Genomic DNA, 12,495 nt, shown 5'->3' on the forward strand with positions numbered 1-12,495 from the left:
CGTTTTCGTCTTAAAATAAGATCTCCCATCGATTGTTAAAGTCCTACTACCAAATGTTGACTTACCCTGTACAGGGTAGCTAGAACTAACGTAGAAATATTTTAGGGGTTGATTCTAGAGATTAAAATAATAAAAAAAAGTTCTTATAAACATACATCAAAAATTGCCTCCTAAAAGAACTAGAACCCTTTAAAGGGAACTCTGAAAATTGTTTTTCGAAATATTTTTGAAAAGGTTTGAGCTAAAATTATGAAATTTGGTATACTTTAATAAGTTGGAATGGGATTTTTTTTTGTGCTAATAGTTGCAGATTTTAGCCAGAGACGTCACATACAGAAGGTCTCTTTCGTAAATGTTGTCCTAACTTTTCTATTTGTGACATTCCTTAATATTTGAAATCAAATTACTGAATTGCAATTATTTTTAATTTTTTTGATTCAGTAATTATTATAGTTATATTATCTTATTATTTTTTTATTTCCTATTAACAAACAAGTTTTTTTTATTGTTTATGTACTATAAAACTGAATTTGTATTTCATTTTTTATATTTTTTGCCTATTTATAACTCTTTTTCTGAAAAACGAATCGATCGATTTTAAATGGTATTACACCGTTAAATGTAGTTTTGAAACAACTTTAATTTGAGGTGTTACTTGATCTATGCTTCAATTTAAAAAAATCGACCCTTTTGCCCGTATCGGTGACGTAAACATTTAGAGAAATAAACAAACGTCAAAAGATAGGATCTTTTGTTCTACTTAATGTTGCTTTTGAGTTTTAAGAAAATAACGATTTGTTAAAAAGTTATCGGGGATAATTTACAGCCACACAGAGTATTATTATTGTATAAAAACCGTTAAAGCGCTTGCGCTTTACAAAATGATTTGCTTCGAGACTTGTTTTGTAAAATGTCGCATGAGTTTTAAAAGCCTTTTTATAAACTAGAGTATTAATCATTAAGTAGATAACAATTATTGAATTACTTCTTTTCATAAAAAAATTTAAAAATTATATGTAGATATTTTTTGATTAGTAGAATATCATTCTAAAGAAAAAGTATTTCATTCCAATTAATTTTTTAAGGGTATTTTTGCATCGTCCAATTGGAAAGCTCGCAAAAAAATGCATAAAAATGAGCTCTTCATTGACTTAAATTAAGATTTGAATCTTAGCAACTCGTTATTGGGAATTCATAGTTTAAAGTAAATACCTAATTTCCATTTTTTATTTCTTTAAAATCTGTTCATCCCTTAGTTCGTTTTACAAAAATTATCTATATTTCGCGACAATCAAATCGCCTGATTTTCCATCTTAATAATTGAAATAAATGCCGAAAAAAATCATTGAAAATATGTCTTTTGTGCTTAAAGAATCTAAACAATGATTATGCAAAGCGAAGAAGGAAATAAATATAATCAGGAAAAAATTTGTTAGTTAACTGTTTAACAAACGGCATTTAAGATCGATAAGCATTCGTATGATAATATCTCTCGCTAATCTCTGGCAAAGATGGTGGTCACGATGGCGGTCGTCGCTTCTAATTTTTCCCTACCTGTTGGTTCATACTGTACCGTCTTGATCAATTAACTTTCCTACCGCCGATCTACTCGGAAGATTTATGCCTCTTTAAGGTGAAGTAAGCGTTGGTTCCCTTAGGACCATCGATTTTCCCATGATTGGTATACAAACACATTCTCATTGTGAATTGTAAACTAATCTGGACTAATTCGAATTAACAAAGTTTGACTTATAACTACCGGTGGGCACAAAACAATAAGAGAATTGTCGACCTGGGCGAACCCGTGCCAGTAGCTGAAGATGAACCACAAGACTGGCAAAAAATGATTTATAGGACATTTTACAGGGAACATTTAGTTTGGCGGCGCGGAACCAACCTACGGGCAAAAAACCATCGGTTATGTTTGACGTTTCGGTTCAATTGTCTCATTCTTGTTTTATTTTTCATCAGGCCTTTGTATTTGTTTGGTGCATTTACCGCGATTTTTTAGGCCTGTCTCAAATGAAAATCAGAAAATCTTAATTAGTAGGGGATAGTGGGGCTAAGATAGTAGCGGGACAAAGATAGTAGTTAAGTGTGACAGCTAAACGGCTAAACGAAAGATGGCAATATAGAGTTTACTTCATTGCCGATACTGACAGATAAAATTTAAAATTTCTCTGCCGCCATTTGTGAAAGATACGAGCTGATTTATGTTAATTAAATTGCGCTTATAAGATTTTGATAGTATTAATTCGTGCACGATCCGTGTTACAAATCTAGTAAGATAAGTTAACTCTAAGATAAAATAGAGTACTGAAAATGATTATGAAATTTGCTTTTCACTAACAAATCTATTTATTAGTCAAAATCATTGAAAATGAGTAAAATGTGATTGTAGGGCAAAGATAGCAGTTAATTTTTTGTTTGTTTTTGGCCATAGTAGTGCGTAATTATAGGCGAAAAACACCACCAATCGATAAAGAAACTTTATCTAAAGCCATTGAGATAGTAAAACGGGATGATTCCATATTTAAAGCCGTAAAACTACTCAAACTTAATTATGAAACCTCGCGAACACACGTCATCGTTCTAAATAACTCTAAATAAACATATTTCAATGATTCAAAATAATTGAATATATGTTTTTCTTTACCTTTTCTTTATTTTGCAGCATTGAAAAATGTTTACTATCTTTACCACAGTAGAGGGGACAAAACAAGTTTTTTACTTTTCCGGCCATAGCTCAGCAACATTATGAGTTACAGCAAAATGTTCTGTGGTGAAATTGTAATTAAATGATCAAGCTATGTAACAGTTATTTTCGTTTTTTGATAATTCTTCAAATTTGCTCACGGAAGTCGAAAATATCTTACTATACTATCTTAGCTCCACTCTCATATTTCAAAGCCATTTTTTCTCGAAAATACGTATGCACAATTTATTAACTCCGTCTCTTATGCTAGGGATTTTTTTGAAGCAATTATTTATTAAGGCACCATGGGCACCAAAGAGCGCCGCCGATTTCTCTATTCGACACACAGATCGTCGGAAATTATTCATAAACAATTAGGGACATTATTAACTCACCACGCTAAGGGACGTATTTTTAACGCACATAAACTTTTATTTTTATGTTAATAACGTTCATTTGACAAAGCACCTTTCACCGCGCGGGATGTCCTATAAAAGCCAAGAGATGTTTGTTAGAGACTTTAAAACAGTGTTGAATAATCGTAGGATTTGTTGAATCTCAGCATTCGTTAAATTTTTGCTGTCGAAACTAAAAAGTGCATGCATATTTTATTAAAACATCGTTTAAATGAAAATAAGGTACTGCTTATCCCAGCATTATGGTAATGCAAGGAGATCTAACTGGAAGTATAATGAAAATATATGTTATCATTTCTGAAGCTTATAAACGTGCAAAACACGGTACTTTAGGCATTGTTTATAAACGAGATTCCTGACTAGCATGGGATGGTTCTTGAAAAGAGGTGCTTTTGAAACTCGAATCTTTGCTTGCATGTGCTAATAATACGAATTTTGTCTTAGAATTTCTCTAACTTGCATATAATGATCTCTTCAGGCTTAGGAGAGAATTAACAATCCTTGTAGGCGGAATTATAGCGTGGCCAATAGAAATAAAAATATACATGGACTCGTTACCAATCAGATATTCCCATAATGTGGCCTACGACTTTTAGAACCGTACACACGTTTGGGTCTATCCACATCACTTGAATTGCTAATTATTCTTAGTGGAATCGTTCCGCATTTATTTACGCCTGTTTCATTAGAAAATGAATATTTACTTAGTGTTTGAATACATTAATTCTGTTGGGTTGGATTTATGGGAAATGCATTTGGAATTAGGACTAGGCGGTCTGGTTCCATTCCATATATGGGCATTGTTGCCTGGGATTAACAAGTGAGGACTAAAATTAACTTACAAGTTTATATTGAATTTATAGCACTACTTTGAATATTCAATAAATTGATAAAATAAACAACAGTAAGTATGTAGTAATTAAGGCAGAAAAAGTCTCTTAAATAACCTAATAAATACGCGAAGAAAATTCACAAGGCGTGAAATTAGCAATTTTATTGTCGCCGCATTTTTCGCCCTTACTAACCAATATGCTGAATGTCCCGCCAATATTCGGACACTATAAAAACAGTCTTAAACAAATGAAAATAACAATTTCTTTCCTTGGAAGTAAAACTTATGTACTGTTTGAGCTGTAAAAATCCCAGTTAGGTGCCAGGTATGAGTCAGCATTACCTCACTTTTTATATAAATCGGCGAAAACAGTTAGGCTATGAAGGAAGCTAAACTACAATAATAGTTATTTGTTTTAAAAAGTGAAAAACTAGCCAGTTTAGTGTCGCAGCGAAGTTGAAGAATCATGAAATAAGCTAACACAGCAAATTTACGTTTTTGCAACACACAATTTTTTTTCATAATTAACATTCATTTATCTGTTTTTCTTTCGAATGACAAAATATGCGATTTAGGGAAAAAAGGAAACAATTACTTAAAAATCAGCCTCTAAAGTGTCCCTTTTAATATAAAATAACATTTTTACTGGCATTAACGCTGACACTTTACAGCCTGTTTTTTGTGACGGCTTTACTGATTTACACATAATTCGTTTTGAGTAAAATTTCCAGCTGATTTGGTCTTATTCACTAAATAATTAGCAATAGAATCAATAATATTTTGAAATTTAACTCCACAACTGCCGCCGCATCTCGAAGTTCTCGTCAAAATTTGAAATTCCATACTTTCAGAAACTTAATAGTTAGGGCTTACTAAAGGTTCTGACACCCGTTATGCATATGGAAATTTTATTAGGCCTATTCCGATGGGGGAGTTCATGGAGTGTGAAAGGTTTTTTTGATGTCAGACCAATTTAAGATTGTAATATTCTTTAAAACGGCCTAAAAAAGACTAGAAATTCCGGGTAAAAAACGCAATCATCAAACTTAATAAATTCCTGTTTGCTGACGCTGGTGGCGGTATGTCCTGCCGGTGGTAACAAGTGTGGAAAGCCCGTCTGAATATCTTCTTCTTCGATCAGCACTCTGGCCACGATCATGACGTAGTCTTCTATCCTTGGATCAGCACTTCTTTTCCTGCAAACATAAGAACCATCTTCACGGTCAGCTTCACCAAAATAGAATCATTTTATACCCATAATGACTGGCGAAATAAGGATTATTGGCGAAATACACCCCTTTTCCAAAGTTGAATTCATTGCACATTCTCCAGTTGAAGTTATATTTCAATATCGCATTCGCAGCGTCCAGACTAGTGCCGTGGTACATGAAGCGGCGCTTAAACTTGCCCCCATACTTGTTTTGATTAAGTTCGTAGTGAAGCATCAAGTACGGGTTCCAGACGCGTTTCACTGCCTTTATTTCGTAGCAACTTCTAAACTTTTTGTTTCTGCGAAACGGCTGAAAATATTAGGTCTACCGGAAAGTACTGTCCGATGATTTTATTTTAAATTTGAACAAGTATGCGCATGCTCTTTTCAGCCATATATGGCCGTGGCTCTTTATAATTGCATTTATACATGTATTTTTCGATATTAACAACAGCAAAGAAGTCATCAGCAATGATGGAAATTATATCGTACAGTAAATATTGTTAAATGTATTAAGAACTGCACTATTTTTTTCCTCTTCATAAACGGAAAAAATTTTCTGGTCGATCTAATAGATTTAATTGAAATCTGACAATAAATATTCAAGATGACAAATGTCACTGATGCTTGACATAAAGAAGTGTCGCCATTTTGATCTGCATTTTGAATTCTTACCTGAAGAGGATATTGTAGACGAACTCTGTAGATTTGGAATCAAGCGATTCCAGCTGATAGGCTGTAGTTTTGGGAAAGAGGGGTATGTGACATACGTTGAGCTTGCTCAATAAGTCTTTGAGCAGTTCTTCGTTTGATGAGCTGCGTACTAGCGAGTGGGAAGTTCCATATATCAGAGATAAGGCTGATAATATTTGAGATTGTGACTGAGTGTGACTCTTTAAAGGTGTCACGGGTTTGAAGGTCGTAGCAGGACGAGATTGATGTTTTGCTAATGGAACTGAAAGTTTAATAATTGTTGTTGAAGTATTTACAGATGAAAGTGTAGCTTCTGTAATTGTTGTATGAGTTGGGGGTGTGGATACCAAGGGAACCACTGGAATATCAAGTGCGCCAGCATCAGGAACTTCAAGTACAGCAATTGGTTCTGAAGATTTGACACTTTTTGTCAATGTATCCAAATATAGGAATGGGAGCTGTAAAATTGGGGAAGTACCTGTGACGTCGGGTTCCAACGGAACAGCTACTGGCAATTGCGTTGTAGAATTTGCAACTTGAAGTTTTGGAAATGAGTCTTCATATGTTTTTGTTGAAGTATCCAGATGTAGGAATGCAGGACGGATAAGTATTTCTTCTTCTTTTTCTTCCTTTTTTGTTTTCAAAGGTATTGAAACATTTTTGGGTTCGGGTTTTAATGAATCTTCTTGAGTCCAAATACCGTGAACTTGAGGTTTTGGAATTTTTGGAAGGTTGATGGATATTGTTGGTTTGCCTCGATATGGGGAAGAGTGATTCAAAACTGATGAATTAGCCGAAGACTTTGGAATCGATGGATTCTCTGTTGGAAAATTTAATGAAGAAATAGTAGGTCTTAAGTCCTTTGGAGAATCTAGAGTCGCAAATATCGATGGAATTCTGGATTTAAAATTTGTAGTAGTTGCATTTTGATGTTGAGCATCTTCTAAAGGGTCTGTTGTATAACAATCAAAAAAATTTTCGGAGTTCGCTGAATTCTATTAAACACTTAATAAATGGGTGAGTTCTAATAATTATTGTTAGTACTTACAGTTCTGGTACCATCAAAAATTGTCAATGTTTCTGGTTTAGTCTCAGGCTCAACGCTGGTCGAAGACTGGGATTGACATTATTAATAAGATATAAAGCATAATTCTGGAACTTACTAAAGGGAGGGGTTGTACCACTATAGGGGGTGGTTCTTCTTGAGGGACGATATCAGTTCTGTCCTCATATTTATAATAAAATATTTTAAAGCAACAGCATAGCTTGCAAAATCCCATAGCTCTACAATATGAATATTTCATTCATCTCTGCATTTATTGATTGGGTTGGAGTATCTAATCTCTCTGAGATAAGAACTTTTATTTTTTCAACATTTAATCGCACGTAAAATTAAGCAGTATTGTAAAATAAATAATCTATTTGTAGTTACTTGATATTAATAATAGCTCATTTTAATCATATTCGGGGCATCCCTCATGTCCTCATATACATATATACGTTGCGAAAAAAAGTATTTAGACACCGCTTCATTTGGAATATAACACTTTCCAAAATCTAAACTATTAGTTATACTTAACTATGTGTATACAGAAAATAAATCTCATAGCCAGGTTTTTTAAATAATGTATAATTTATTAACAAAACAAAAATGTGAAACGACAAAAATACATTATATTGAAACAAGTATGAAATTCAATAGGAATAAAGTATTTAGACACGCGCGCATACTGCCTTTTAATCATTTTGCTGCTTCAGGAAAAAGAAACAACTTGTAGCAACTTGTATATCGTGATCATTTAGAATCAGTTCTTGCTTCATTGAGGTAATAAAAACTTGAAGTTTTTTAAAATGGTTCCAAAAACTAGGGAATTAACAAATGAAGAAAAAAATTTGGTTATTAAATTTTATAAAGACGGTAAATCTGCAAGAGAAATAGGGAAACTGATGGGTAGACACCATTCGACAGTGGCATATACCATAAACAAATTAAAAATTTCAAACACAGTCCAAAATAGAAAAAGACCTGGAAGACCTTCAAAACTTGACGACAGAGATGAACGCTTAATTGTCAGAACCATTAAGAAGAATCCATTTGAAAGTTCAACAACTATCGCCAGAGATTTGGAATTGGCAACAGGGAAGTCTGTAACATCAAGAACAGTGAGAAACAAATTGAAAAAGTAAGGGTTCAAAGCTTGTACTGCACGTCGTAACCAATAATTAATAATGTGAATAGAGAAGCGATTAGATTTTGCAAATGCTCATAAACACAAGACAAATTAATTTTGGGAAACTATTATATTTTCAGACAACAGTAAGTTTAGCGTTTGGGGATCGGATGGACGAAAATTAGTTTGGAGGAAGACAGGTACAGTTCTAAATAAGGAAAACCTTCAGCCTACAGTCAAACATGGAGGAGGTAATGTGATGGTATGGAGATGTATGGCGGCAAATGGTGTTGGAAACCTTGTATTTATAGATGGTTTTATGAACCAATATTCTTATTTAGACATTTTGAAGAACAATTTGCGTCAAAGTGCCATTAAATTGAATCTAGAAGGTCGTTATCATTTTCAACAAGATAGCGATCCTAAGTATAAATCGCGACTAGTAAGGGAATGGATTCTTTACAATACTCCCCATGTATTGGAAACACCCCCTCAATCACCTGACGTGAATGTTATCGAACATTTGTGGGAAGAATTGGACAGAAAAATTCGCAAAAAATCTATTCACAACCGTACCGATTTGAAAAGAGAGTTAATGGACGCATGGATGAGCATCTCTCCAGAAGTTAATAAAAATTTAGTTCATTCTATGCCTAGACGGTTAGAAGCTGTTATAAAGTCTAGAGGATGCCCAACAAAATATTAGAACATTTGTTTGCTGTTTGTTTGTTATACTTTGTAGAATTTGTCTAAATACTTTTTTCCTATTGCATTTCATACTTGTTTCAACATAATTTATTTTTGTCGTTTCACATTTTTGTTTTGTTAATAAATTATATAATACATTATTTAAAAAACCTGGTTATGAGATTTATTTTCTGTATACACATAGTTAAGTATAACTAATAGTTTAGATTTTGGAAAGTGTTATATTCCAAATGAAGCGGTGTCTAAATACTTTTTTCGGCAACTGTACTAAGATATACATATAGAACTAAGATACCGAACATATGCGGCCAAAATCCTAGGACACGTCAATTTTTTATTTTTTCTTGCGGTTTTTTTGATAGTAAATTCATGTATATAGAGTAGTCCAAAAGTCAGGTACGACCATCAACTTTATTTTTTCAAATGGAAACACCTATTTTTTATTTCATTTTTGAATTCTACACAAAATTCTAAGTTTGTTTCATGTACCATGTCCTATACATAAACGCAACAGATCTCGAGAAATGTACGATTGAACATTGTTGATGTTGTTTATTTACCGTAAAAAATTTCTGATCAAGTAGGCCATGGAATTATTTGAGCGCTAACCCGCATGTCCTCATTGGATGATGGAGGCCCATACTCAATTTCCTTTTTTCAAAAAGGTAAATGTTTGAGCCGGAATAGTTGGCAATAGAATTTTAGGACCCTATTTCATTGACGGAACATTAACGTGTGAAAATTATTTAGAATTGTTCATAGATCTTGTTGTTGCTCTTGTTGAGCTATATCCAAATGAGAATCATCCTGATGTTTCTAGTGATACTTTATGGTTTCAACATGATGGAGCACCCCCTCATTACCACATTGATGTTAGGGCTTCTTTAAATGACATTTTTTCTGAACGCTGGATTGGGAGACAAGGGATAATTGAATGGCTGGCATGATCACCTGACCTCACGCCTTTAGATTACTTTCTATGGAGTTATCTTAAAAGAAAGGTATACTTTAACCAACCAGCAACTATCGAAACCCTAAAAGGAAGAATCTTTAATGAATAAAGAACAATTACCCCAGCAATACTTCAAAATGTCAAACAGGAGTTCATTCATGATCTTCCTTATTGTCAAGAAGTAGGTGGGATCTAATTTGAACATTTAATTTAATTGCTTCTTGTGTTTTATATTGTATTAAATCGATTCTTTTCAAGATCAAAGAAATTTTAAAAGAAATAAAAAATTTTAGTTTTTGACATGTTCAATCGTAAATTTCTCGAGACCTGTTGCATTTAAGTATAGGACATGGTACTTGAAACACACTTAGAATTTTGCACAGAATTCAAAAATAATATAAAAAATAGGTGTTTCTATTTGAAAAAACAAACTTGATGGTCGTACTTGATTTTTGGATTACTCTGTATATATGAATTTACTATCAAAAAAACCGTAAAAAAAAATAAAAATCGAGGTGTCCGAGGATTTTGGTCGCATGTGTTCGGTAACTCAGTTATATGAACTGTTCCATCCAAAATTTCCATACTGTACATAGAAAAAAAAAAATTCTGGCTCTGATGGACGGAAGAACTTGCAAAAAATAAGAGGGGACAGTAAAATGAAATCGCTTTTTTTCGTTTTTCTCTCCGTCGAAAGAAAATACGTTTTATAAGCTATCGTGTCGGGAAAAAAAAATGGTAAAACACCGAAACCTCCGCCATCATCGACGTTTTATCCCTCGGGAAAGTTCCGGGTCGGCGTAGGGTACGTGGAAATCTTGAGGTTTTTTAGTGGGTAGGCGCAGTAGGCGAATCCCACACAATCTAGTCGTCGAAACAACAGACTGGATGTCTTTTGAAGATTTTTCCTCGATACTGTACATAGGTCTAAAATCGTATATTTTTTGCAAATATTGCAAAATATTTTAGAATTAGCGTCTTCATGTATTGGTAAAGTGATAGTGTTACTATTTAATACTCTTTCTCTGCATTGGCCGACTTTCCTGCCTGATTTAAAGAATGCAATTCTGAGTCACTCTGTGCGCGTCATAGCAAAAATGACTTGTTCTATAACACAACATTTTTATATAGGGCGATTCATAATTAACCAAGGAAAATTTAAGTGTAAATCATATAGTTCAAAGTTTTTATAAATGATCGCTTGAATCTCATATAAATAAAGATAATCCCAAATAAAACTGCAACTTCTGCCTACACTTCCATAACAACCATTTCAAGGTAGTTTGGTGAAGAAAAAGCGTAATTAATCACATTGATGACCGTCCTTAAGCATCACCTACTGCATGTGTAAAGTTTCAGATCTTTTTAGGGCTCTGCATCCAATACGGTAGCCACATTTAGATCTGTATCTCGAATCTGAAATTGTAGTTGTTATCTTTCGATTGCTTATCTCCGATAATTCGTCAAATTGATGAAGGGTTTAATTGACATTCTTGACGTGAGACTGCCCATATTTTGCTTTGTTTTAGATCTGCTTCGTCTAAAAAACACCATACATGACTCCGATTGCTGCAACTGATACAGTGTTTTTGTGCAAAGAATGTAAGTTATTTAGCAAATAACGAATGCCGCTCGTCTGTTAAAATCATCGTCAATGACTGCTACAGGGCTGAGCGAAAGTCTCGAATAAAATTAATAACTTTTCAATTAGTAACTTAAAAAAGAAACGCTTAAACATACGAATTGATTTTGAATTGTATGTATTTTTTATCAGTAAAATGAAATATTTTCCTTCAATCCCTAAGCTGCAACCCTACGCTACTTTTTTTATGGAAACATACATATGTATGTCGTGTGTGGGCTCGTTGAAATTATCGTGAAACTAAAATCTTACCACATCCTTTTTTTCTTTTAGGTATGTGCTTATTAGAAAGTAAAAAAAATTCTTTTAAAAACAAAAAAAGACGAATATCTTCTTAGTCCTATCTATAGGTTATTTAACGAAGCAGACGCTCAAAATGTCCTCTACACTCTATTTAGGTTCCAGGCGATGGTAATATCCTTCAATTGAATTCCGAATGGCTTCAGGTAATACATTGTTTGACTTCACTCTAATTTTGATTTTTAGGTTTTTAATGTTAACCGGCCTATTTTGATAAACCTTATCTTTCAGAAATTTCCAAAGAAAGTGATCTAATGGCGTGAAGTCTAGGGATCTGGTTGGATGATATCTTGATGAAATATTTGTGAGTCGCTGAATTGGACGACGTTGTACAATTGAATGACCACCCAGATCCCCAGACTTTACTCCATTAGATCACTTTCTTTGGGTATATTTGAAAAATAAAGTTCATCAAAACAGGCTGGCTAATATTGACTTAAGAACCAAAATTAGGGTGGAGTCAGATAACATACCAACTGAGGCCATTCGGAATTTCATCGACGAATTTTACCGTTGCCTGGGAGCAAGCTACATAGAGGGTGGAGAACATTTTCAGCATCTGCTACTTTAAATAACCTGTAGATAGGACTAAGAAGGCATTCGTTTTTTCTTAAAAAAGTTTTTTTTTGTTTCCTCATAACCAAATAGCTAACAGAAAAAAAAGAGTATGGTAAGATTCCATTCTTCACGAGTTTTTTGACGAGTCCACACACGACATACATATGTATATTTGCATTATAAAAAAATGAGTGGGGTTGTATCTAAGGAAATGAAGGAAAGTATTTCATTTTATTACTAAAAAATACGTATTTATTAATTAATTCACGTGTTTAAGCGTTTTTAAGTTACTCGTTGAAAAGATATTAATTTTATTCC

The 12,495-nt window shown here is 33.4% G+C and overlaps 1 protein-coding gene across 1 annotated transcript; it reads right to left on the bottom strand.

The window, feature by feature from the left end:
- Window positions 1-4,032: 4,032 nt before the first annotated feature.
- On the bottom strand, window positions 4,033-7,126 carry LOC136408242 (uncharacterized). The gene is made up of 6 exons (XM_066389119.1): window positions 7,010-7,126; window positions 6,895-6,960; window positions 6,325-6,841; window positions 5,829-6,108; window positions 5,198-5,452; window positions 4,033-5,139 (listed from the first exon to the last, which is right to left on the bottom strand). The coding sequence occupies exons 1-6, from the start codon at window positions 7,124-7,126 to the stop codon at window positions 4,935-4,937; spliced, it is 1,440 nt and encodes a 479-aa protein (XP_066245216.1). The 3' UTR covers window positions 4,033-4,934.
- Between the last annotated feature and the right edge of the window lie 5,369 nt (window positions 7,127-12,495).

This window comes from Euwallacea similis, chromosome 4 (genome assembly GCF_039881205.1).
Source record: "Euwallacea similis isolate ESF13 chromosome 4, ESF131.1, whole genome shotgun sequence".
NCBI classification, from domain to species: domain Eukaryota; kingdom Metazoa; phylum Arthropoda; class Insecta; order Coleoptera; family Curculionidae; genus Euwallacea; species Euwallacea similis.

Bases quoted from the DNA above. Each gene is read 5' to 3' on its own strand.
- LOC136408242 (XM_066389119.1), bottom strand. From the start codon at position 7,126: ATGGGATTTTGCAAGCTATGCTGTTGCTTTAAAATATTTTATTATAAA. The intron at 6,109-6,324 runs GTACTTCCCCAA...TTAAACTTTCAG, and splicing joins GTTGGAACCCGACGTCACAG to TTCCATTAGCAAAACATCAA. The intron at 5,140-5,197 runs GTATAAAATGAT...TTATGTTTGCAG, and splicing joins TATTTCGCCAGTCATTATGG to GAAAAGAAGTGCTGATCCAA.